Genomic DNA, 24,578 nt, shown 5'->3' with positions numbered 1-24,578 from the left:
GAGCAATTTACTAGAAAAAAAACAAAGAAACGAATTGCTTTTGTGAGGTGTTTTACTAAAAGCAAGAACTTTTTGCACTTGGCTTGGTTTTTCTTCATAAAGAGTTTTGTTATTTTGCCTTTTATTAAAACTTCTTTGTTTCCAACACTACCACAGAAGCCATCCTGCTGATTTTATGCCTTCTAAGGTAGCTGAGCTATCTTGGGTGTGAAATAGATCTCCAAGAGCTGATGAGACCTGGCTCGAGGAGACCCCTGTTTCACAGCACTCCCCAGCACCTACTGCAAAGCTGCTCTGCATGCTGCAGGGAGGCTCAACCACAAGTGCCACAGCTCAGCCACATCTTATTTGTAGTTGGGATGCTTAGATAGGCATACAGGAAAATAGGTTAATGTGCAACAGGCCAGCTTTGTGCACATCGTGGGGAAAGGACTGCCTTTGGTATCCTCTGTGGAGTAATTCTGATGGCTACTTCACATATCAATGTCAGGTTAAAGATAGAACAGACCAGAGCAGTGTTACTCGTCCAGGAGCATCAGTTCTCCCCTGGAGGGGGCTCAGAGGGTGCTGACCTCGGGCAGTGAGGTTTGTGCTTCAGGGCAGTGCTGGGGCTGGCAGCCCTGGGAGGGAGATGTGCCTTTGGGAGATGCTGGCACAGGCACCAGGAGCAGTGTCAGGCGCTGGGAGCTGGGTGCTGCACCCTCACTCTGAGAGAAGGGTTTCCTCTGGGCTTCCTTCCCACCTGGGAATGAAAAGTCACAGTGAAGCATTCACCTCTGTGTATTTATGTGGAAAAGAAGGGCCACAAGGTTTTTATCTCACACTTCCCTATGCAAAAATGCAGAGGGCAATGCTATTTTCTCTCTCTGTTTTCTTTTTGACTGAGGAAGGAGTTGTGATTGTTTGCTGAATATATTCACGCAGAGGGCTCCAGGATTGCAGAGTGCATGCACTTAGAGGGTTCCAGCAGAATTTCTGATGCTATTTCATGACAACTGCAGAAACTTGACACCTTACCGCCCAATTTATGCATTTAGCTATAGACCACCACCTGTCTATAGCTACTTGTTCAGCTACTACCTGACTTAATGATTGATGGTATTAGTAACTTGTGTGTAGAAGCATCTTGAAACTCAGTTATGGAATCAAAGCATGCCTCCCAATTATTTTGTTTATCAGGCATTAATAGAGACCAAAAAGAGCTATATGGCTGTTTCAGAGCAAGGTGAGATATTTTTGTGTGCTGTTCACAATACTCTTCCCTTACAGAGGTTAGTCCAAGGTTCTGCCTGACACTCAGTAAAACACATGAATAACTTAATGCTGTGTTTGACAGAGTTTCTTGGCTCAGCTTTATCTCAGGCAGCACCTGTATGCATCCTTCAGGATGGTCAGGTGGTTCTGCAGAGCAGTGTCAGTATGAAACTTCTGCCTTTTGTTGTAAAGTTTTGTGGATTCTGACCCAGAACTTGATAGGATACATGTCTGTGATGCAATTTGGCTCATTTGAAATCTCAAGCCAATAGAACTACAGCCACTGGCTTCTGAAAACCAGCTGTGAAATTATCTGAGTGTCTCTCCTAGTTCATTAATTTCCAAGATGAATCCAGGAATGACATACATAGTATAGCAGATTTACATTTGCACACAAGATTAATTTAGAGGTAAATATTAATGCAGATATAACAGAGGGTTTTTTTGCTTTAATAGTTCTAGTGAACAGAGAATGTGAACCACTAGTTTTCAGCTTTATTTGCCCTTCTGAAGTAGCAAAGGATGGCAGTGTTTTCCTTGCCTCTCTCCCTAATCAGTTGCTATCCAGCTAGTGAGCCAACTCTCATGCAAACTATATTGAAAGTGTGGGCAAGAGAGAGTTACTGGGACTTCTGCAAAGGCAACTTAGTTAATGACTTTGCCCAACTTCCCTGCTGGTTTCATGAGGCAGTGTAAGGTTGTGATCAGAGCCTCTGGTGAGTTCATGGAAGCCATCACTACATTTAGTTTTAATGACTGCTTCCTCTAACAAAAAAAAATGCCCCTTTGTCATACTAAGAAGCACCTTGTGTTTTGAATCCAAATTTTCTTTATTTCTTTTGGGTTTTGTCTGTTGTAAAATATTTAGCTGGGATATTTTGCCAGTCACAGGCCTGAAATAAGTGTTTCTTTTAATTTTGGAGGAGGAGATGAAGTCAAACAGTGTTTTCTTCCTTTTGGCTGATGATTCTACTATGATTATAATGGTGATTCTGATTTCTTCAGGAAGAATATGCAGAGCAGTGAGTGCTTGTCTCTTTTCTGCCAGGTCTGGGGAATTTAAAATGAAAACTAATAGATTATTTTGGACCTCATGACTAGAAACTAGTATTGGAAACACAATTAGAATGAAGCAAAAAAAGGTAAAATTTACATTAATTATTTAATTACCAAACAGATCTGTATTCACATGGAGAGTCTCTGTTAAGTGTATATGCATTTCCTTTCTATTTTTGTCAATGGAATCCACATTTCTGATATTTCTTACTTGATAAAGTTTAATGTTAAAAAGAGTATTTGTAGTCACTGTCCTGTGTGAAGAGTTGTTTTTGTTTGGCATCTTGTGATATGTTGGGCTTTTTTTTTATATTATTATTCATAAGGTTTCTCAAGCTTCATTTGCAATGCTCTGGCTTTCCTGTACTCACTGGTCCGTGGGAGGGGGAGGTAAGGAGCAATTCCCTTTCTTTCAGCCGGGTATTGGCATGGGCACTATGTGCTTAGTCATGTGCTGTGCTGATGGCAAGTTTCACTGGGCACACCCTGGCAGGGGCAGTCCCTCCCCTGCTCTCAGCAGAGCCATCCTCTCCCTGCTGCAATTGGAGATGACTGGGCTTGTTTTACAGCACTGACGCTGTAATGATAACCTTGCCAATGCTCGGGAGAAGTGGAGGCAGCTGAGCTTTTTGCTGCTATAGCAGGTTTGAAAATTTCACTAGAGATGCTGTGACTTGAAGGTTTTGGTCAGTGTCACAAGGCTGTTGTGAACTTCTGTCAGAAAATGTCAGAGTGGCAGTGAGACTTAGGCTAAAGGTTCTTCCACCAAAATTCTACTTTAATTGCTCTTTCAGTTTCTTTGCCTTCACCTTTACCTGTTTCTTTTCTTCCCTAAGCCTGTATTCTAGATTATGTTCTTATCACTGTTGACTAAACTTCCAGCAGTAAAATTGTCAGCTTTGAGCTGTGAGATGCACCAGTGAGTGCAGCCTTGCAGCGTTCAGAAAAATAGGATGTAGGCAAGAAAGGGGAGAAAACCGCCTGGTAATTGTGTAGGTAGCTGTTGCTAAAATCTGGGGCTTCTGTCTGGGAGTGCAAGGACGTTGTATTTATTGTATTTAAAGCCCGAAGTGTCTGTGCCTGTCAGAGCTGGCTGCCCTCTTCCCCCTCATCACTGTTCCTCACAACATTTGTTATGCTCTTATGGGCACGTGTGTAAGAAATGTCAACTGAGTCATTATTGGGGTGGATGTTCTTCCAGCAGGTGTTTTAAAGGCAAAATTTCAAGTCTCTGGACAAAAAGAGACCAAATTGCCAGTCAAGAATTTATAATATGGAAATAGGTGAGCCCTTTCTCTTTGATCCAGAGCAGTTCTCTTTCCTGACACCCCTCTGTCCTGCTGCAGGTACATGAGGGCAGTTTGGCAGCCAAACTGCTGCACCAGTCAGGGTTAGTGTGCAGGGACTGCCTTTGAGATGGAGCCTTTCATGTTGCTTCTGCATGAAAAGGCAGGTGGGTTTGATTTTTAACAATACACCACAGTCATGTTGTTTAATCTGCTACAAAATTCAGACATCTGCCTTTCTGAGCAGCTGTAGCAGGTACATGCAGTGCCTCTTCCAGACTCAGGTTTTATTTTGCCCAAACCTATTTTAGATTTAAACTCCACAGAGGTGAGCAGAGGTGCCCAGGATGTTTCCTCTCCCACTCCAGCACTTGCAGACCGGGAGTGGTGAAGCCACATCAGCAGTGGCTGTGCTGGATGTCCTTGTTGTGATCCTTGCCCCTGCCTGCCAGGCTCTGCCTTAAGCAGATTTACTCAGCTGACCTTTTAACCCACTGGAGATGATCAGAGCTCTGCCCTAAGAGCTGCCGGACCAGACAGGGTGGCCCTGGCAGGAAAGGTAAAGGAGCCAGCACCTAAGTGCAGCTGCCCCAGCAGCAGGAATTTGGGCTGGAAGGGGCCTGTGCAAAGCTGTCAGCTCCTGTTTTTGGAAAGCAAGGGTGCTCTCTGCCTGGTGCTGCACTGACCTGAAAATACCGAGGTGAGCTGTTCATGTGTTGCCCTACGCTGCCTGCCAAGACACCTTGGGGAAATGGGCTCTGCAAAAGTTGATTCATAATTATATGATATGCTGGATATTAGGAATCCAACAAAGTGCTGCCTTCTGCACTTTTTTCTAGCAATCTCCCTTAGACTCTGTTTATATATTAATGGGCGACATAAGCAGGATTGTAGCAGCCAACTCAACATTTGTAACTTCCTGATGTCCCAGATGGAGTGGCACACATTCAGTGGATCAGAAGCTCCTTTTTATTCTATTTTTTGTCCCTTTGGATTGGTTTCTGTTTGGATCCTTCATTTGCATGAAGGTTTAAGGTGCTGGATTGCCTTATTACAGTTTTGTCCAGGCTGGCTCGTTTCGCTGGGGGTGGTGCACTAAGGTGTAATATGGTATATTGAGTACCCTATTTCTTATAACTACCCTTTTAACCCCTTTTACAATATAATAACCAAACTAACAGTACATGCTTAACGATCTATCAGCTATTTTACAACAGTTTCTAACCTATTTTTAACAAACTTGTACCTCTTTGCAATTTTTTTAGTCTTCTTTTATGCAAACCTATGGCATCTTTTGTCCAATGAAGAAAACAGGATTCTAGCACTAATAGCTTGTCCTGTCAATCACAGAAAGCTAGGAATAAACTATTCTGGATGACACTGACTTATGCATCTGGTAAGCAAACCCTTGGTTACCAAGGCTTTTGAGGTTTTTCTGTGTGTTACCTTGTGCTGCTCCCCCAGGCAGGGCACTCACTGGTTGTGCTCCCTGGCAGGACTGGTGGTCAACAAAGGGCAGGGGTGGAAGAGCCCCTGCTGTGTATGGTGGAGGGAGGCAGAATTCTGATCGTGGAGGACAGATAAACCATCAAATGAAATGCAGAAAAGTTTCTCTTGTGGAAGGCTCCACATCATTAGTGGCAGCAGGAGCGCTGGAATATGTGCTCCCAAGCCCAGTCACTGATATTCCCTGGAGCTGTGTGTGTGTGGTTTTAAATAGGCAGTTTGAGGTAGCAGGTTAATCTGCCTAGAGAGGAGCCCATTTCCCGCAGGCACAGACTGGTCTGTGATGGGCCCAGTTTGGAAGGAATTGCCTGAAGTTGATAGCATCAGTGGAGAAGTTGCGCTCAGTCTGGCTTTGGTAGGAACAGGAGGGCTGGGAGCCCTGCCCAGCTGCACCAGGAGCAGCACCAAGGGGACAGGGATGTTCCCAGCCTGACCTGGGATAGCCTGTGCTGCACACAGGAGGTGCTGGAGGATTTGAACTTCGTGTGCTTCACAGTGCTCTGCGCTGGCAGGAATGAGGGCAGGGGTAAAACCTCTCATGTTGTACCTTAAGGAAACGGGCTGACTAAGTGACTGTTGCAGTCACTTCCAGACTTCCTTTCATAAGGTTTTCTGATTTAGAAATGTATTATGGAAATACCTGGCATATGAGCTTTTGTTTTGTTTTTGGTTTTGTTTTTTGTTTTTTTGGGTTTTTTTACTCCGGTTACTGGTGTGAGCTTTTTCTTCGAAGTAGTATCTATCTGTGGTATAACTTGCACACAAAATAAAGCACTGTTTCTTGAAAATTTTGTTTCCAGAGCTGATATTATTATCCTTTAATCTTCACCTGAGATTTAGTTTTTCTGTTGACTGAATTTTTTTTTTCCCTTGATGTGGGTGAGCTCATAGTATGTAAATTGTTTCCTTTTGGACCTGGTGTGCCAACTGTCCCAAACTCTTTTTAATTCAGCATATCACTGACTTGTTCTCTTTGGTACTCCAAGTAGCAGTTCCAAGCAATTGTTGGGGGAGGGTAAAATATATTTAAAAAATCCCTATCTGGGTAGAAAAGCTGAGGTTTTGTGCTGTTTTCATGTGTTTGTGACCTCAGAGCCCATGTAGTGAGCTCCAAGGATATCCTTCTTTTGAAAGACACTGCAACAAAGCCTGTTCTGTGCAGATGGCTTTTGGGGCACTGGTTGTGTTGGTATTTAATCACACTGGGAATACAGTATTAGGGCATTAGCCAACTCCTTATTCCTAGTAAACTAAACCTTGATAACTGGAGCATAGATAAAGATCTGGTTACACATTTCAGTGAAATAAAAGCAATACTGTTTACCTGCATGCAGAAGAGAGGGAGAAATCTGTACTAATATAGAAACAGAATGAAGTCCAAGCCAATATAAGGTCTTGGGCGCAGTAACAAAATGTTTAAAAAAAATGATATTTGTTAAGTGGAGAACTAAAAAGTATTTCTTATGTGTGGATAGTTTAGATTCACACATTTTTCTCTCCATCCTTTTTTTGAAGGTCAGTTCTCTGTTCTCCTTCTTGGTCTCTATAAATTGGGGAATACTAAAGCTCTTTGAACTGCATATTAAGGAACTGTAATAATGAAACACATCTTTGGTGTCTTCAGTTGGTACACTGGATGAATGGATTCTGGGTTTCCTGATCAGCAGTTGGATAAAAACTTCCAGTGTGCTGAGCATCCCCATTCCCCAGTCCCTGTTCTTGGCAGAGCAGGCACAGTGAGGGAAGAATGTGATGCCCAGGGGATCAGCTAAAGCAAAACCAACTTGACCCAAGACGTTTTCTGCAAACCACTTGCCTTCCTCAATTGTTGTTTTCTCTAACAAAGCCAGTTCTAATCAGCACCTTGGGTACTGGGCACTCTGTGAACCCAGAACCAGTTAATCCCTTCCCTTTCTGAAAATTACAGCCTCTTTGAGAGTTGGGGCACCAAAAGCAGCTTTAGCTCTGTCTTCCTGTGGCTGTAGGGAGAAATGTGATGCCTCTTATCTCCTCTGCCCTGAAAACACCATGCTCAAGTGAGCACCATGCAGCCACACATGGAAGCGTTTCAGGATCCCCAGTCAGCTGTGGCTGCTCCACATAACCTCATGGCAATAAATGGGAATGAAGTGGCAGTGCTGCCTCAAAACTTCCTGGGTCTGTGTGACATACTTGTGATGTTTCTGCACTTACACAGGCTCAACGCTTTAAATGCCCTGTTCACGTTGCCTTTCAGGTATGTGTGTTGATGCTGGCCACAGATGCATGCTTTCACTGAGAGATTTTGGCTCTTCTGTGCAGTAGAAGGAATGTTAGGACTAGATGACAGTGAGAAAAGGAACCTTTTAGAAAAAAATCCACATTGTCCTTTGCCTTGGCCCTTCAAAAGTGCTTGCATTCTGCAATGTCTGCCCACTTACATGCAGTGAAATACAGGTGCATGATAAAGTAAGTTTTCCAAATGAATGGATGGCTAATGAAGAGCATGATGATAACATCTACGTATTATAGCACAGGTCATTCAGTTTGGGAGATGACTGGAAGCAAATGGCCATTGTTGCATAAAAACTTCAATAGAGAAAGGTGCAACCTCTGACCATCAATACTGATAGAACTTACATAGAGAAAAAACTTTAGGCAGTGTGATGAACAATTATGGTTAAGAAGTGGTTTTTTTGGTATTTCACAGCTTCCAGTAAACTTTGCTGTGCTGGAGAAAATGAATCATAATGTAATCATGACTGTATCTCAGCTTGCCTTGTGAAAACAGTGATGCATTTGCCATCCCTCCTGTTGCTGGTTAATGATGTTCTGCCCTCAGAGTTGTTTTTTTTTTTTTTTTAATTTCTTGATGGGACTTCTTCCTAGCATATTACTCCTACGGATCTCTTTTTTTTTTCTTTTTCTGGTGGATGTCCCAAAACTAATATTTCAGGATGTATTCTATAGCTTGACCAGGAGGATTTTTCTGCAGCAGAAATGGATTATGTTTTTGTAACTCTCTTGGCATCTTCATTTGGTTTTTTTTATACTTTGTTTTTCTTAATTTTTTTGGGAAGTCTGGGCAGAGGGAGGGTAGAAATTGTCCTGCACATTTTCTTCCAAAAATACTGTTTCTACTTTCAGAAACTATGTCTTTTCCAATCTCTTCTGGTAACTGTGGGTCCAGTTTACAAGGACAAAAAACATAGAACAGATACAAAACTAACACAGTAGCTTTCTTTCTGTTTTTGTCTTTTTATGTAAATACTCCTTGTGTTTAACCTAATCTGGTTTCCCATCACCCTCTGGCTGACTTGTCTGGATGCAGCTTCTCAGTTGTCCACTGCCATTCAATGGCTGGTTTTTATTGTTTGTTTTTTGGAATTGGCATTGCTGCACTCAAGAAACCTCATTTACAACTCAAAACTGCTTTTGGGCATCTTTGATTCTTTAACTTTGTGGTTTCCATGGATTTCAGTGTGATTGATAGCATTAATGCCCCAGTAAAACACAGGAAGAACTGTGTGATACCTTGTGTTAAATAAAAATAAAATTACAGTAATGGAAAATGGAATGTGTTGATTCCTAAAAATGTGTGTGTATGCATATGAAATACTGCCCAGAACGTTTCATTTCTTTGATCATTGGCAAAGCAATCCTGTCTGTGTTTTCAATGGATTAATCCTCGCTACTGATCTGGAAGTCTGATGTCTACAGATGAGGGCAGCTCTGCCAAACGAATTACTGTGGACTGGAGCCCTCAGGGTCTTGCAGCCCCAGTGCCAGCTGTTTATTCCTCTTGGGTAATTGCCACAGCCCCAGTAACCAGAGGGACACATACTGGAGAGCAGAGATCTACACATCCACGATGTGTAGAAAGATGATCTGAAATACACTCCTGAGAGCTTTTGGCACAAATCTATGAAAACTAATGCTGGTGCTGTTCTTTTCCTCCCCTAAGACATAACCTGGAGTGTTTGCTTCAGCACAGCCATAATTTCATATTTTTGCTTCAAAAAACCCTGAACAAATATTAATTTCCTTTCTCACAGAAATCCTGAGGAGAAACAAAAGACAGCCTTGCTTTGGCATCCAGTGTTCTCTGAGGGCACTTTCTGGTGTCTCCAGCAGATATTTTTGGCCAGCTCTCAGAGAAGCAGCATTGCTGCTCTTTTTTGCTTTCTGGGTTGGGGGAGATCAGTGAGGGGACAGACAGGCTGTATATGGGCATCAGGTGGCTTCAAGGATTCCAGACTGGTGGCACTCTTTGTCCCTTGCTCCCTGCTGGGGTCCACCAGCAAGGAGGTGGCCCCTCCTGGGCTCTGGCAGTGTCATGTTGCTGTGTCAGCTCATGGCCTGTCTTGCTGCCCCATCCTTCTGCATTATTCCTATTCTCCAAGTGCCATAAACTAGCATCGTTTCTGTGATTGCTGACTAAGAGAGTCTGCTTTTTACTGCTTCATGTGCTTGTTTTCTTTTATGGTGTATTTACCTCTGTCATTATGTCCCCATGCATAAAGGGAATGCTGTAGTAGAGGAACTGTTGCTGAATGTGGCTCAGTTTTGTTGGTATAACTTTATATATAGCAGGGATTTTGCTGACAGGGCTCTGCCAGCTACAGGGTATGCTTTTATTTGTCTTCCTCACAGTCACAGTTGTGCCATCAAAGTTTTGCCTGTGACCTGAGGGTGAGGAACAGAGAGGAGGACACAGGTCTGTGAGAGAAGTGGGATGTTCAAGTTCCCACTGGCAGCTGGGCAGGAGTGGTGCCAGAGTTCCCTCTCCATCATCCTCTTGTGTCCTCCATCCCTGCTCAGTGTGTCTGGCCCTGCCATCTCCCTGCTGCTGTGATTTTGGGAATGGAAGATAGGGTATTACTTGTTCTCCAAGTTAGTCTGGCTCAGTGTTCCAAACATCCTATTGAAAGTAGAAAATCTTGTGCTGATCAAAGGACAACCAGCACTGCCTATTCTGTGATTACTATCTATGCTGTTCTAGCTTGTGAGCTTGAAATTATAAGTGTCACTTTAGAAAAAGAAAGGCAGGAGTTTCAAAGAGCTTAAATTGTTTTCACTGAGACTACATCCATACCATCTTTCTAGCTTAAATAACAGGTGCTTTTTCTTAAGAGTATGCTTTCTTTTTCTTAAGAGGCAGGCTGATGTTGCCCTTCTGGTATACTGTCTCCTTCGTTCTTGTGATCCTAACCTAGGAAAACATCAGCATAAACTTTCTACTGTTGTTTATATTGTGTTTCTCATCTACTACAACAGAGCTGAAAAAAGTTCTTCCTCATAACCAGTCTAAACAAGAGTCAGATTTTAATATCTTATTTATGCATAGCATTAACCCCCAATGACTGTGGTAGAATCATCTACAGTTACCTTTGAAGATGTAGATTATATGGAAACTTGGGACTTTGCAGCAGAGCTTTTAGCAGGCCTGTAAAAAAATTTTTTTAAGTACTTACTGTAACCTGCACAGAATAAGAATTGAGCTAAAGACATTTCTCCTTGAAACCATTGGACTTGAAGGTTTAGAGTTATAGTTTCCACTGGTGTAGCTACAACAACATTGCTTTAAAATTCATTCTTCAGAAATTATGGTATTACTGATAAGTAGATGAGTAGTTTGTAAGCTGCATACAAGCTGCATACAAAATTATGTATTGTCGTTCATTTGAAAAATCTGTGCCTTTGCTTTGCAAAATGAGTATCTTGAGGGTTTTAGTTTACAGATGTTTACAGGACAGGACTTCTTGTGCAGGCAGCAGAACAGTGTGAGCTCTGTGGCTGCCAGTTCTCTGTGGGATTTATCTGAAAGCTGGCAAGTGCTGTGTCCTTGGGGCCAGCAGAGGTCTGAGCCCCATCCCTGGGGGTGCACATGTGGCCCCTGGGGCAGCCCCCACTCTTTACCCCTGCCAGCACCGTGTGTTTCTGTGAGTGGGGACACACGCAAGCTGCTGTCTGCCTCATGGGGCTGATCTCGCTTTACTTGTCCTTGTCTTAGTGCAGTCCCTCAGCAAAGCTCAGATTGGTAACATCAAGAAACAAACCGACTATTTTTAAAGCTTCCAGCTTTAAAATGTGTGGAATGTGACTCAGTCTCTGTTGTGGCAGATAAAACCCTACAGATAGGTCATTTTATTTTCTGCTTCCTGTGAACGAATCTAAAATATCCAGTGCCAAGCCTTAGTGCTCTTGTGCACATGTTTCCAGCTGTATTTTATCGTGGGTGCTCCCAGCTGCAGCAGGTTAAACGGGCACAGCAGCACTTGCTGGAAGGCTGTGTTTGAAATGTCTCATATAACCACTGCAAAACGAGCTGATAGCGTGCATGGTAACCTTGTCAGTTCACAGGCACACAGTGTCTCAGCAGGAGCTGTTTGGAATTCCATACTTGGCCCGAAAAGTTATTTTGCAGGGGTTCTGTGGAAGTTGGCTTTTTATAAAAATACAGAAGAGTAATCTGGCTGTTTAGAGAGACAGTTTGTGAGCCTTTGTTCAGAGGCAGCTTCCTTTCACTGATGTTTGTGGTAGGACTGTGCATCTTAAGGAATGGGTTGTCTGTTTGTGGCCAGCACAAAACTAGTATTTCAGGCCAACATGCTTTTAGCTAGTTTTATAAGCAAAGCAAATGAGAGCTTCACTTGTTACCAGAATTACATAGAATTTTTTTTCCTTTTATGTCATTTTTAGGACAACATGCAAAGAAACCAAACCACCAAAAAGCTGTGTTTCCTCCAGACAGAAATGTTTACATTTAAAATGGTCTCCACAAAAACAAAGTGCATCACAATAGAAACTAAACTGAAAGACTCAGGAAGTTTTGTAACACAGCAGTTTTACTTGCAAACTTCACATTTTATGATGGTATTGATCTCTTAGTTCAGTCAGGGAAAGAGACAGCAGAAATATTATACTTTAAACTGATGATGAGGAAGGGCTGGAGTAGATGACTGCTGTGATTGCTGCAGTCTTTTGTTTCTGTTGTTGTTTCTAACCTTAAGCCAACAATAAATGTATTGTATCCTGCATGCCAAACTGGAGTCTCAATAAAAGAATTTATTCTTAGTAAACATGGCAGAATTAGGGTTGTATTGAAAGTGGAATCAGGATTAGTGGTATTGAGTGCTGGGAATTGAATCCTTTCCTGATCTCCCCAAGGAACATGTTCTCAAGTATTAGAAGCAGCGCATTAAGGGACTAAGGAAGAACTTAAGTGCTTCAATTTTGAATTAAATTAGGGTTGTTCTCATTCCAGTGGGACACATAAGCCAAAAGAGGGTTTTAATTTTTGTTGGTAGTACCTCAAGACCTTGCTGCCAAGCAATTTGTATGGTGCTGCTGTCAAAAAGTATGTTATTTTCCTGTAATGACTCATATATGTCAGCTTTACTGCTTGCTCAGCTTGCTGCTGAGAGACTCCATGTGCAGATGTGAACCAGCTCCATACATCCATCTGACTAGAGATACTTAGTGGAATTGCCCTGACAGTGGAGCTGCTTTTTTCAGTATTCTCAAGATTGTCTGCAGTAGCAGAGCTTGTTTTGCTGACAGGAGATATCACCCAGGACTGGAGCCATTAGTTTTCCTGTGGATACATCAGTGATCAGTGCACGTGCCATTGCTTTAACTCCTGCTTTCTCTCTGCCTCCTTTGCACTGCTTTCCTTTTAGTTGTAACAAGATCTTCACTTTCTTCTTGGGCAGCCACCAGGCATGAGCAGCACTTCTCAGCTTTCCTTATCTGACATTCCTGTTGGCCCTGGCTGGAGGCAGAAAGGAGGCAGGGATAACTTCTGACAGTGGAGGAACCATCGAAATGGAGCCCTTCTTCCTCCCAGTGTACTTTGTGTCCTTCAGAGACTCCTGCAATGCCATGGGAAGCTGGGTGCAAGGCCAAATTCTTGTGTATGCTTAATACATCATGCAGGGGACCTAAAATGGCAATTCTTGTGTCTAACCCACAGATGCTTCAGTTCTGACTTAAAAGAACTGTTTGTGCAGCCTATTTCCTGCTCTCTCATTCTTTTCCTTTCACTGACCCAAATTTTTATTGGGCTCTGCACCACTTCAGTGAAGTTTAAAATAAAATGCATTTTATTTTTGGATTGTGCTACTAGAGGAAGTTTAAAAGTCACTTTAAAAAGCATCATTTGCAGTTTCAGCATCAATACTCACCTGGATGAGATTTTTGGCTCTATATTTCATCCCGAGAGTGATCTATATGATGAAGGAAGTAAAAGGATAAATTATAATACTCTAAGAACTCAAGTACTTTGCCAAACACTGTTAATTTTTCTGCTACAGGTAAGCAGTTAATGCATTCCCTCTTAAGTCTTTAAGACAGTTACAGAACAGGAAACTTATAATTATAGGCAAGAATGACCCTGTTGAACTCCTTATCGTTATTGCATTGCTTCTGGTGAGTTATATGCAATACTGCAGTGAAATATCAGTGGCACCTCAGAAAGAAATGCATACTTTCCCATCAGCTGCATATACTTAGAGCACCATCTTCAGCTCTGTCATCTGTCAACACAGTGTTCATGCCAAAAAAAAAAAAAGGAGAAATTAAGTGGTGTTTCCAGCAATCCAGAAACCTTAGTAACCAGAGTCTCCTGTCTCATCCTGCTTTTTTGACCACAAAATGTTACTTTTTTGGAGAATATGACCTCTGACACAGCAAGGAGAAATGCTTCACTAGTGAGCAAATGTCTTCTGAGATGCTAATGCCACTCCTCAGTTTTTCAGTATGGGGAGTGTGTTGGAAGTTCCTGAGGAGAAGATTTAGTGCCCAGAAAAAATAGTCTCAGTCTTGGCTTTGTGGTGTTGGAGAAGGGAGGTTTTATGGCTGGAGATAGTCCTGCCTGTCCTCCCCAGTGGAAAGGCAGAGGAAGGCTAGGCCAGGCTTGTGTGTGTGCAGCACCTACTTCCACTCCATGCTAAAAATGTTTTTGTCCCTTCCCTTTGCCTGCGGTGGGTCCTGCCTTGTCCCTGCTGTTATCAGCACTGCCTCATGCTTGCTTTCCTTCTTTGCTTGGTTCAGATACCGCTCTCCTCTCTTAGCTCTGCTCTTCCCCCACTTCTCTGCTGGATGGCAACAGCTGAGGCCATAAAACTCCAGTCTCTGGGAGCAGAAAAAGGCACTGAGTTAAGAGCTGGTGATCACATGGGCTTACCAGTTACGCCAAGAGTTACCTTTCAAAGACATTTGTTTTTTATGAACACAACTGTCTTGGGGTGAGCTAATAAAGCAGTGCAGAGGAAGCACTGTTTCATAGCTGTGGTGTCAGCAAAGTCTCTGGTAGGTGTTAGGGAGGAGCAGAACGTGAGTTTCTGGCGACAGTACTGTATTTGCAGGGTGCCCCGTGGCAGGAAGGAATGATGAATCTGACTCCATATTCTCAGAAGGCTGATTTATTATTTTATGATACTATATTATATTAAAAAATATTATACTAAACTATACTAAAGAATACAGAAAGGATACTTACAGAAGCTAAAAAGATAATAATGAAAACTCGTGACTCTTTCCAGAGCCCCGACACAGCTTGGCCCCAGTTGGCCAAAGAGTGAAAACAACTCACAGCAGAATGCAATGAAACAATCATCTGTGGGTAAACAATCTCCAAACACATTCCAGATGGGAGCACAACACAGGAGAAGCAAATGAGATAAGAATTTGTTTTCCTTTTTCTCTGAGGTGTCTCAGCTTCCCAGGAGAAAAATCCTCGGTGAAGGGATTTTTCAGAGAATGTGAATGCCAGAGCAGAGGAGAGCGTGTGTGACTGCCGCTCCCTCCCTCAGTGACGTGCTCTCAGTGGGATGTGTCACTGACACTGCCCCGCTCCCTGAGAAGCCACTTGGAATTATTTTGAGAGAAAAGGAAAAGGAATACTTCTCTGTTAGTGAAATATCTCAGGCAAGTATAAACATTGGGTAAAGTAAGTGTTCAGCCTTGATTTTAAGTATTTTTTTTTTAGTGGGCCTCAAATCCTGAGGCGCATGCGCACCAAGCTGTTCAAGCCTCATGGTAGCACCTTGTGCTGTGTTTCATGGTTGTTCCCTGCCTTTCCTGTGGAACTTTTGGATCTGTTGGTCCTTTTTGGACCAACCTAAACCCTTTGTGTGCTCTGCATTCCCAAAGGCAGCAGGGTGAGGGGAATGCCGGGCCTCCCTCCCTCGCACCTGCCCGGGGCTGGCAAAGGCAGGCTCCCTCCTGCTGACACGCAGCTCCTGGGGCTGTGCTCATTAACCATCAAGGCCTCCAAGCTGGGAAAGTGCACCGTGTCCTGGGCTCCTTCTGAGGCAATGGGAGCTCATGGTACTCAGCTGCTTGAAAAATTAGGTCTTCTGAAAGGCAGGGCATGTAAAATGTTTGTGCTTTTACCTCACAAAGCTCTGTAGAAGAGGGCATGAAACGTACTATAAATGAAGTATTCAGAGGGGAAAACAAAAATTTCCTGACTTGTTCTTGGCACCAAACATTTAATCATGACATTTGGTCTTAAAAAATGTACAACTCTCAACATTGCCAATTCATTTTACCCACAAACCCACAACAGACTGATGATGTGCATACAAAGGTTATTTATTTTGAGCACAGACAGGGAATGTGAGTATTCCAAATGCTTCCTTATATCTCCCTGTGGGATCTCTTTAATAAGTTGCATAATATTTTTCTGTATTAGAGGATGGTAAGACAGACATGGTGGGGCTCTTCTTTACTTAAATACGCTGGTTATGTTTTCTTTTTTCTTCTTTGAAGGAAATGCAAGCAGAGAATGAATAGTTTGTGAACAGTGTTAGACTGAGAAGCATGACTTCAAAGGCCTTTCTAACAATTTATTCTGAAACTATCAGCCAACAGATGACGTTCCAAGTAAAATAACTAATTATGTGGGAAGTTAGGCAAGCATTGATTTAGTTTTTGGTTTCTTGGACTGGCAGATAATTCTTTAATAGCAAGAAAAAGAATACATGACTTAACTTTCTGAACCTGAGTCCAGGTAAACCTTCTTCTGAGGACAAGTTTATACATAACCTGTAACAATATTCTTGGAAAATGTGAAAGCCACTTGAATACTTTCTGTGGACCTTGGCTGACTCTAAGATGCTCCCCATTAGATATGAAGAACAAGGTTAAAGAAGGATAAGGGAGTGCCGCAATGAAAGTATTTTAGTTCTTTGAAACTTGTGTTAATTTAGAATAGCATTGCTCTTGCAGAATGTAAGGGTATTTATCTGGAATATCAGGCACAGTTTGACAGTAATCATGTTACTAGGAAAAGCCAGTGGGGCTTAGCAAGCCAAACATCATTACTTTATATCGTCAGCACATGACAAGGTAAGACTCCAAACACATAACTTCAGCATGGAACATGTGAAGACGTGGAGATAAAATTCCTTTCTACGTGCTAGAGCGCCAAACCCTTTCTCATTTTGGCAAGAGTGTTAGGAAAAGGGGGTCTCTCTATGATTACTTGTTTTCTGGTTCCTTTAGTTCTGGTGTAACTTGTGATGATGTTTCTGCTTAGCCTGTTTTGTACATTTGCTTGTGGCAAATGATTGTGCCAATTCTAAATTGCTCTGGGTAAGCTGCACCCTTGGCCCTAACTTGTGCAACAGCAAAAAAAAAAAAAAAAAAAATCCATCAAACCATGTTGACTTTTGGCTGCAGGTTTCCATGAATTCTTAAGACCAAAATATCACTTGCTGTTACATAAATTCTGCTTGGGGAAAAAATCTGGACTTTTGGGGTTTGTACATCAGTTATCTAGGACTGAACAACAACAACAAAAAAATTAAATCCTCAAGCTCTCAGTGAAGCTGGTTCTTCTTGTAGCAGTAGGCTTGAGTTAGCAGGGCTTTTATAACAGTCTTTGTGAGTATAAGTCATGACAGCACAAATATGGGATGTTTGTTTGTGACACTTGGGTATCGCTACTAACTTTTTGTGCCTGCTTGTACAAAACTTGCTTCTATCTCTATTCCTTCATCAGACTCTACATTTAAAAATCTTTCTGCTAAGCATACATATCTGTGAGACTTTCTTGTCAAACTTTCATCCTTCCCAACAGGCTAGTCACTGTATACTGGGGTTTTATGTTCATATTGTATGTGCAGTTTGTGGATTTAATTTTATCATACAGAACCTGCTTTAATATGACCTGTGTTTGTCTTTTTTAGGAATAACATGTGTGGAAGTACTTGCTATTGTTGATCACCTGTGCCCCAGCACGAGAGCTCCAGCTTAATCATTCTCTGCTCTCAGAACATGGAGGAAAATGATGATGAAAAATACAATCAAGCTGGCCAGATATTTGAAAACTTTGTACAAGCATCAACATGCAAAGGCACCATTCAGGCCTTCAATATTCTCACTCGCCAACTTGACTTAGATCCTTTGGACAACAGAAACTTTTACACCAAACTAAAATCAAGAATTACCACATGGAAGGCCAAAGCTTTGTGGAACAAGCTTGATAAGAGAGCAAGTCACAAAGAGTATAAACGCGGGAAGTCTTGTATGAACACTAAGGTAAGTAGAATTCAGTTTTGGATTTCATAGCTTGGGAATTTTTAAACTTGTTTTTCTGCAGAAGCAAGGTTTCTACCATCACTTACAGTGTGTCTGTTCAGTAACCCTTCCTTTAATATGCTGAAACTGGTTATTGACTGGTTTTAGACAAATTTTAAAGTGTTTTTCTTCTGAAAGTTCTGTGGAAACTCACAATATATAAGAGTGAGCCTTAAAGCATCCTTTTACAGTCTGTCTCAGACTTTGTCCTTTTTATACCTCATCACCAAATGGGTGTAAGATGCAAACTTCTGAAGAAATAGGCTGCATTCATGACAGACTCTCAAGAACTACTTACTTTATTAAGCAGGGGTTTGCAAGGTACAAACTGTAACATATTCAGGCTCCTCAGCTTTGTGTATGCTGTAAGAGACCAGGGCTGGCCAAATGTGTTTCAGCAGCAGTTCCTAAGCTGCTCTCTGAAGGTGCTGCTTGGAGGTCTGGGGATCTGTCTCTGTCACCTGGCATTGGCTCCAGTTGCTGTACAACAGCAAAATACAATCCTGCTCTATTTATGGATTGAAGTCCTTTCCTGGTAGTGTTTTTTCACAAGCAGAATGTGGGTAATTGCTCTGTGGTAGTTACTGAGGGAGATGGTCTGCTTGGTTGTGGAGAGGACAGGAAATTATCTTTTCACCGAGCATGCATTACATATTTTGATAGAGTGCACTGATGAGCACTCTAAATCTTGCTGACGTAAGTCTTGCTGACAAAACTGTACAAAATACTCCTGCCAGTTGTTTCATCTGGCTATCACAGAATAATTCTACTAGCTTTGTCTCAAGAGCAATTCATTCATTTACTGCCAAGTGATGGCTAAATGTTGTCCCAAGAAGGGTAACTTTTAAGAAGCTACTTGACTATATAGAGGTAGAACAGAGAGGAGGGGCATACTGGGGTATAACATATATAGACACCAAAATGTGAAGGGTTTTTTAATTAAAACTATCACTGAAGTGTTCTTTCATGGACTCAGTAGATAGGTAGTGTTGAAAGTCTCTTTCTTCTGGTTTGCATCATTGACTGAAACTTCTCAAACGCATGAGGAGAACACCAAGTTACCTTCAGTACATAGAGAGTCCTCTGGTTTTATTCACTTTTCATAACCTCTCAATGATTATTGATGTTTTTTAAGGTCATAAGGGTCCTTAATATAGTTTTATATAGTAAAGGAGTGTCATCACAGCTATTTAGACTGTGTTCCTGGCAGGCTGTGGTTTTCTCCTCTCCTTTTTCCCTTCATTTCCCTTTTTGACCTGTGCTTCCTTCCTCCCTTTTTGTTCTTTGGAAAAGTCCTTGAACATATGTCATGGAGCATCTTTGTGATGGAAACAGACAGGAAACGGAAGGAATGAGAAACTGTCTGATGATTAAAAAATTTTAGGAAATATTCCACATGCACCTCACCATACACATACAGCCCCAGGTCCAAATTTCTGTGGTGGGAAGTTTGGGGAAGTGTTTGCAACACAAAAAAGCAGTTTTAAGACCCATGTGAAATGTAAAAACTAAGTCTTCTCTCAAATGGTGACCTTACAAAGCCAAGACTTTGTTCTGTAAACTTCCGAAGCAAAGTGATTAATATTTATTTTGTGAGAAGATTCTGTGGAAATGGGTTGGTGCATAAAATATATAGGCTGTGTAATGCTTTACAATGTTGCCAAGGAGGAAGCTAATCAACACCTTCCACGGTGTTTGAAGTATGGTATTACTGCCCCTTGAGATGAAAGATTTATTTTGAGTGGCATGTTGTAAGTATTTGCAGAAATTAATGGACATTTCTATGATGCACATGCGACCAACGTGCAAATGGCTGTAGAATGTGTGCATGTCAAGAGTGTGGGTCCAGATATTCCGTGAAATACTTGGAGATGTTCACCATGAGCCTGGCCCGTGCCCAGAGCTGCACTTCAGCGTGTCATCGCTGATTTAATGGGAGAAACATGAATCTTCACATTGCTGGCAATGAGACCAGCAGCCCCAGTGGGGATATCTACCAAACATTCCTGGGGTGTGAATCACAGGCTGCTGCAGAGCCTATCTGTGCCTGGCCCTGCAGGAGGGGAGGCTGCTGTGCTGGGAGAGGAGCGTGGACCCCAGCCATTGAGATGGTGGGCTCTGACAGCTCCACTCACAGATAAGGGGTTCTCAGAAATGCTGGCAGCCCAGCCAGTGCAGAGAGGTTAGGCTGCAGCATGCACAGCACCCTTACCTGCAGTGTAACTGGTGATTTTAGCTTTGTGTCTTATTCTGTGCTGTTTGCAGGGGTGGAACAGGAGCTCACAGCTGCATCCTGGCAGCCGTGCCCGGCGCTCACCTCCATGGGGCTGCTCGAGGCACATCTGCCCCAAGTGAAAACCCTGCTTTAACAAGCACCATCACAACTTGAGCAATGAGCCAAGTGGATTCTTGCAGTTGCAGCTCTGGAAACAGAGCCAAGGTTGCTAGTAGGCATCACTTAAAAAAATACATGACTTCAAGGCTTTAAATAAGGTTGTGGCCTTGAATGCTGTAGATGAGCCTGCAGCTCATGGTTCTTAGATATGGCTTTGCAATCTTCCCAATCTTTGGAGGAGATAGAGAAGATGCAGTTGGGTTCTAAATGACTCATAATGACTCATAGGAGGCTTGTTGGGGGTTTTTCGTTTGTTTTTGGGTGGTTTGTTTGTTTGTTTGTTTGGGTTTTGTTTTGTTTTGTTTTTTTGGGGTTTTTTTTAAACAAAATGAAAATCTACTGCCTCATCCCAAAACTGCTGGGTTTTGGGGTTTTTTTTTGCATGGTATTTAAGAGCTGAATGCTGTACTTGTTGATTTTTGTGCTTATAAACTCTTAAACCACGCTTGAATTACTCATTGCAATATACACAAGTTTTATACATACAGAATGTTCCACTCCAGCTAAATAACAATAATCCTGTGTCTTAACTGCTCTTGAAGAAAACTGCCAAATATGGCTTTCAAAGTTTCTACAATGATACAGTTTTAAGCTGGAAGAATAAAACTGGTTGATGAATTTTCAAGAAGTTCAAACCCACTGCTATTTCAGAGTTGTCTTATTGGGAGCATTATTTTCCCTAAATTCTTTGTAGGAAAAAAAGCAAAACAACCTGCCCCAAAATAAAGCCAGTGTGCTGTAGAAAGACATGAACAGAACTGGGGCAGAAATGAATTTTCTGAAACTGTAGGAGTCCACCTGTGTGAGTGTTAAGTCTTCATAAAACATAAACTTCCTTCAGTCTTGAACTTCTAAGTTGGGAATGAGTCCTGTTCAAAATTTGTTTCTGGAGCTGGCACCTGCCTAGTTCACCAGCATTAGAAAGAAACAAAAGTTTGTACTAACCAGGCAAAACTGTAGATAGCACACTGTGATTTTTTTGCAAATATGTGCAGAAAAAGCACAAATTTTTTATGCTGACAAAATTTCTTTCTGGTTTTCATCTTCTGCTAATTAATGCAGAGGAGCATGGCTGGACTCTGAAGTGATTATTTGTTTCTTTGGGGGATGAAGCTGGACAATCAAAGAACATTAAAGGTTTAATGCATGTTGTTCCCTGTGTTAGCAGTTTGAATATCAGTCTAAATTTTTGAACATGCAAAACATCATGCAATACTGACCAAGAATATATCCAGCTAGTGTTGGTATATTCATTACCCTTTTTAAGACATCTGTGAATGTTGCCTCTCTGTATGGAGCAGATTCATTACTTGCACTTGATTTACATTTACTTTCAGTTTACCTGTGTAAATGATAGGAATATGTGGAGGCACATATAAATGAGGCTCCCACTGATGTTTGAGCTAGGTATGAATATGTATCGGGGGTAGCACCTGGCTCATGCTGTGCGCCCGAAATTCAGGCTCTCCCATGCTTCAGGGGAGCAGAAATTTCTGCACATGGAAACATCCCAGGCTTACTCTGAGAGGGAGTGTTGGTTCTCTGAAGCATGCAAATGTGGTGTTGCCTTCCCCTTCAAAGATGTATGCTGTTTTTGCAAAGTACATGCTTACACTTGAGAACTAAGAAAACTTTGCTTGAAGTGCTACTGTGTAATTATCAGCTGCCTTGGTAGACTCTGGCATTTCTCTCTGGGTATTTGAGTTTTGGGACAAAGCTCCAGTTGAGGAGGGACAAATGCCTGGGTGCAGCTTTGGTCCTCTGAGCATTGTCTGTATTTTGGACCCTACCTTGGGCACAGTTCCTGGGCAGGAGACTTGTACAGTCTGAGCTGCTGTTTTGACACTGAACAATATTAGCATAAAGCAAGGAAATAAAATTAAGCTAAGAAGTTTTGAAGCCATACCTATGTGCATTTGTGGGTATATGTGTATATGGAATCATATAAAACCCTAAAAAACAAATTCAATGATCTTGAAGTCTATCATAGAATCATTTAGGTTGGAAAAGGCCTCTAAGATTGAGTCCAGCTGGTTAACTCAGCACCACTGTGTTCACCATTAAACGTGGTCCTCAGATGCCTCTCTTTTACTCATTCCGGAACTCAGCCTTTCAAATCTTGTTTTACAATAGATGAGGTTTCCTTCCAAAAACTCCTGTTGGGAGACTTATTGCAAGAGAATGACTCTAAAATTGTTTTTGACCATGTTTCCAGGACTTACATAAGGATGAAGTGGCTCTTCTTGGTACTGTCATGTGTGTCAGTCTGACCAGGACCCGGTGGCATCTGTGTCCCTGCTGCAGAGAGGGCTCCATGGTGGTGCTTTATCCAGCACAGCAGTACAGAGAGCCTGTGGTTTCAGGGGAGCTGGCCAGGGTGTGAGTCAGCAGAGGAGGAGCCCTGGGTCACAGCTGGGGTTGGAGGTTTTCTGACTGAACCCGAGCCACGTCTCCCTGTTCTAACCATACTGGTGTACCTATGAGCAATAAAACAGGGGATGATCTTTATTTGCGAACCCCTTCCACTCCTTTTCACACTGTCTCCATTTCTAAAGAATACCTTGGGAATTACCAAACCTCCTCTACTGGTGCTGTCCTTCCCAGAGAGCTGAGAAGGGGAAAGGAGCTCCTGGTATCTCTGGGTGCTGCCCTGTTCTGTAGCCATAGGGTGATCGGCAGGATGAGCACAGGGTGCCAGGTTTCTCTGCTTCTTGTTGGGTACAAAGGGGGCCTTCCTTCCAGTCCTCAGTTGTTTACAAACATCCCATTCTGCAGTCTTGCCCCTCGTGGTAAATCAGGCAGGTTGGGTTCCACATGTCTTCCTCTGTCCTGCTAAACAAATACTTGTCTCTTAATGAAGCAAATCATCCAGCATGTATGAACCTGCAGGTAAAGTGGCCAAATTTCCTCCCCAAGTGCTGGCATTTGTTGATCCTTCAGAGGCAATGGGGATTTTCAGCCAGGTTTCTCCAGTGCTGTACATACTGGTACAGAACCCAGTGAGTTGGAGTGTTCAACTGACCTGACTGATTACATCCCTCAAGACAAACATTTGGTTTTTAATTGAGTAATTGAATTGTAAGATGAAAGAAGGCAAAGCCAGTTATGCTCCAACGGAAAAAAATATCCATATTATAATGAAAATTGTAACCTCTTTCATCTTCTAAAGAGTAAATACCCATGCCTTTTGCCAGATTTACTATTTTCTTCAAAATAATTATTGGAATAGGGAGATTTCCAAACCTGATAATCAGGGTTTATAATGAACACACCAAACTTGTTGCAGATATATTAGATAGTGTTGCTAGCTTGCTTATTTTAATAAAAAAGCATTCCTGTGAAATCCACAAAACTTGAACTAGTCAGCCAGAAGATGACTGCCAAGTTAGGAAGCTGAGTGAATGAAAGGTTGTGGCTTTTTACAAAGAGGCATTCAGCTGCTTTGTATGTGTGTGTGTGTATTTTCTTTAAAAAAACAAACAAACAGTGCTTGGATAGTAGAATTCAGAAGCTGTCAAGGTTTTTGGGAATATTGAAGGCCACATTCTACTGACATTTTAGGTGGCACCTAGGTGTGTTTGGTATACTTGAAAGACAAGCTGTTGATCTTGATATTGGTGCTTCTTTGCTTTTGTCTTTTAGGACAGGGATTCTAAAGCCTTGCACCAGATTTCCACTGTAGAATTATTTTTAAGGATTTTAATAAGCAACTTCTATTTCAAAGCTCTAGAAAACATGGGACTAATGAGGATGAGTGGCAGGGAAGGTTTGCTTGAGATGAATGGAGAAGCAGTAAATCACCTATGAACATGCAGTGAAACCACAGTTGTTGAACACTGCATTCACATTCATTTCTCCAAGGATTTTTAGAGAGGGGATAGGGAGAAGCTGGGGTGATGGCAAGACACACAGCAGACAGTTTTTTGAAAGCAAAACAAAGTATTTGACTCTTTGTAATGTGTTTTAAACTGAGATTGGGCCAAATTACATCAGCAAAAGCAAATGTTTGGCATGTGATTTGGTAATGAAATCACTTTATTTTCATTATCCTGGAGACACTTCCACAAACACACAGTTTTTTCAGCTTTATCAGTTATGAAAAGCAATGAAGCCTGGCCAAAGCAGAGCAATCAGACAGGCTAGATAAAGACATTTTAGGCATGTGGAATTTAAAGTTTTTTTGGCTTGGAAGGTAACAGTAGCTTTACATCTGTATTTTAACAGAACTAGGCTGTTTTTCAGTCCATCACTTAATGGCTTTGCAAGTAATCGAGAGAAGGAAACTGTCCCACCCTGACCTGATTTCCTAGATATTTTATGAAGACTCCCACAGGGAGTGACACACAGTTACTTTCACACAAACCAGCACTATTGTCACCACGAGTGGCTTAATGAGGTCTGAATGAAACAAAAGGTTACCACAGGGTGTGTTCCCATGGCCCTGGCTCTGTAGGGCTTTGGGGTTTGGTTCTTTGAAGCAGCTGGGCTGTGTCCATCCGCCAGGAAGGCTGGTG

At 42.1% G+C, this 24,578-nt stretch overlaps 1 protein-coding gene across 7 annotated transcripts in view; it reads left to right on the top strand.

The window, feature by feature from the left end:
- The window catches only part of MICAL2 (microtubule associated monooxygenase, calponin and LIM domain containing 2), a 121,869-nt gene that overhangs the window by 7,028 nt on the left and 90,263 nt on the right, over positions 1–24,578 (top strand). For all 7 annotated transcript variants that reach the window (XR_011684300.1, XM_071456596.1, XM_071456595.1 and 4 more), the window contains exon 2: positions 17,279–17,630. Coding sequence is in view for 6 of the 7 variants with exons in the window: in XM_071456596.1 (XP_071312697.1) it covers positions 17,367–17,630 (264 nt within the window). In the remaining variant the exon portion in view is untranslated. The remainder of the gene's footprint in view (positions 1–17,278; positions 17,631–24,578) is intronic.

This window comes from Agelaius tricolor, unplaced genomic scaffold (assembly GCF_023055355.1).
Source record: "Agelaius tricolor isolate 1412-34295 unplaced genomic scaffold, bAgeTri1.0.p SCAF_62, whole genome shotgun sequence".
Classification (NCBI taxonomy): domain Eukaryota; kingdom Metazoa; phylum Chordata; class Aves; order Passeriformes; family Icteridae; genus Agelaius; species Agelaius tricolor.
The sequence above is the reverse complement of the archived record's forward strand: the minus strand, read 5'-3'. Positions and strand labels throughout refer to the sequence as shown.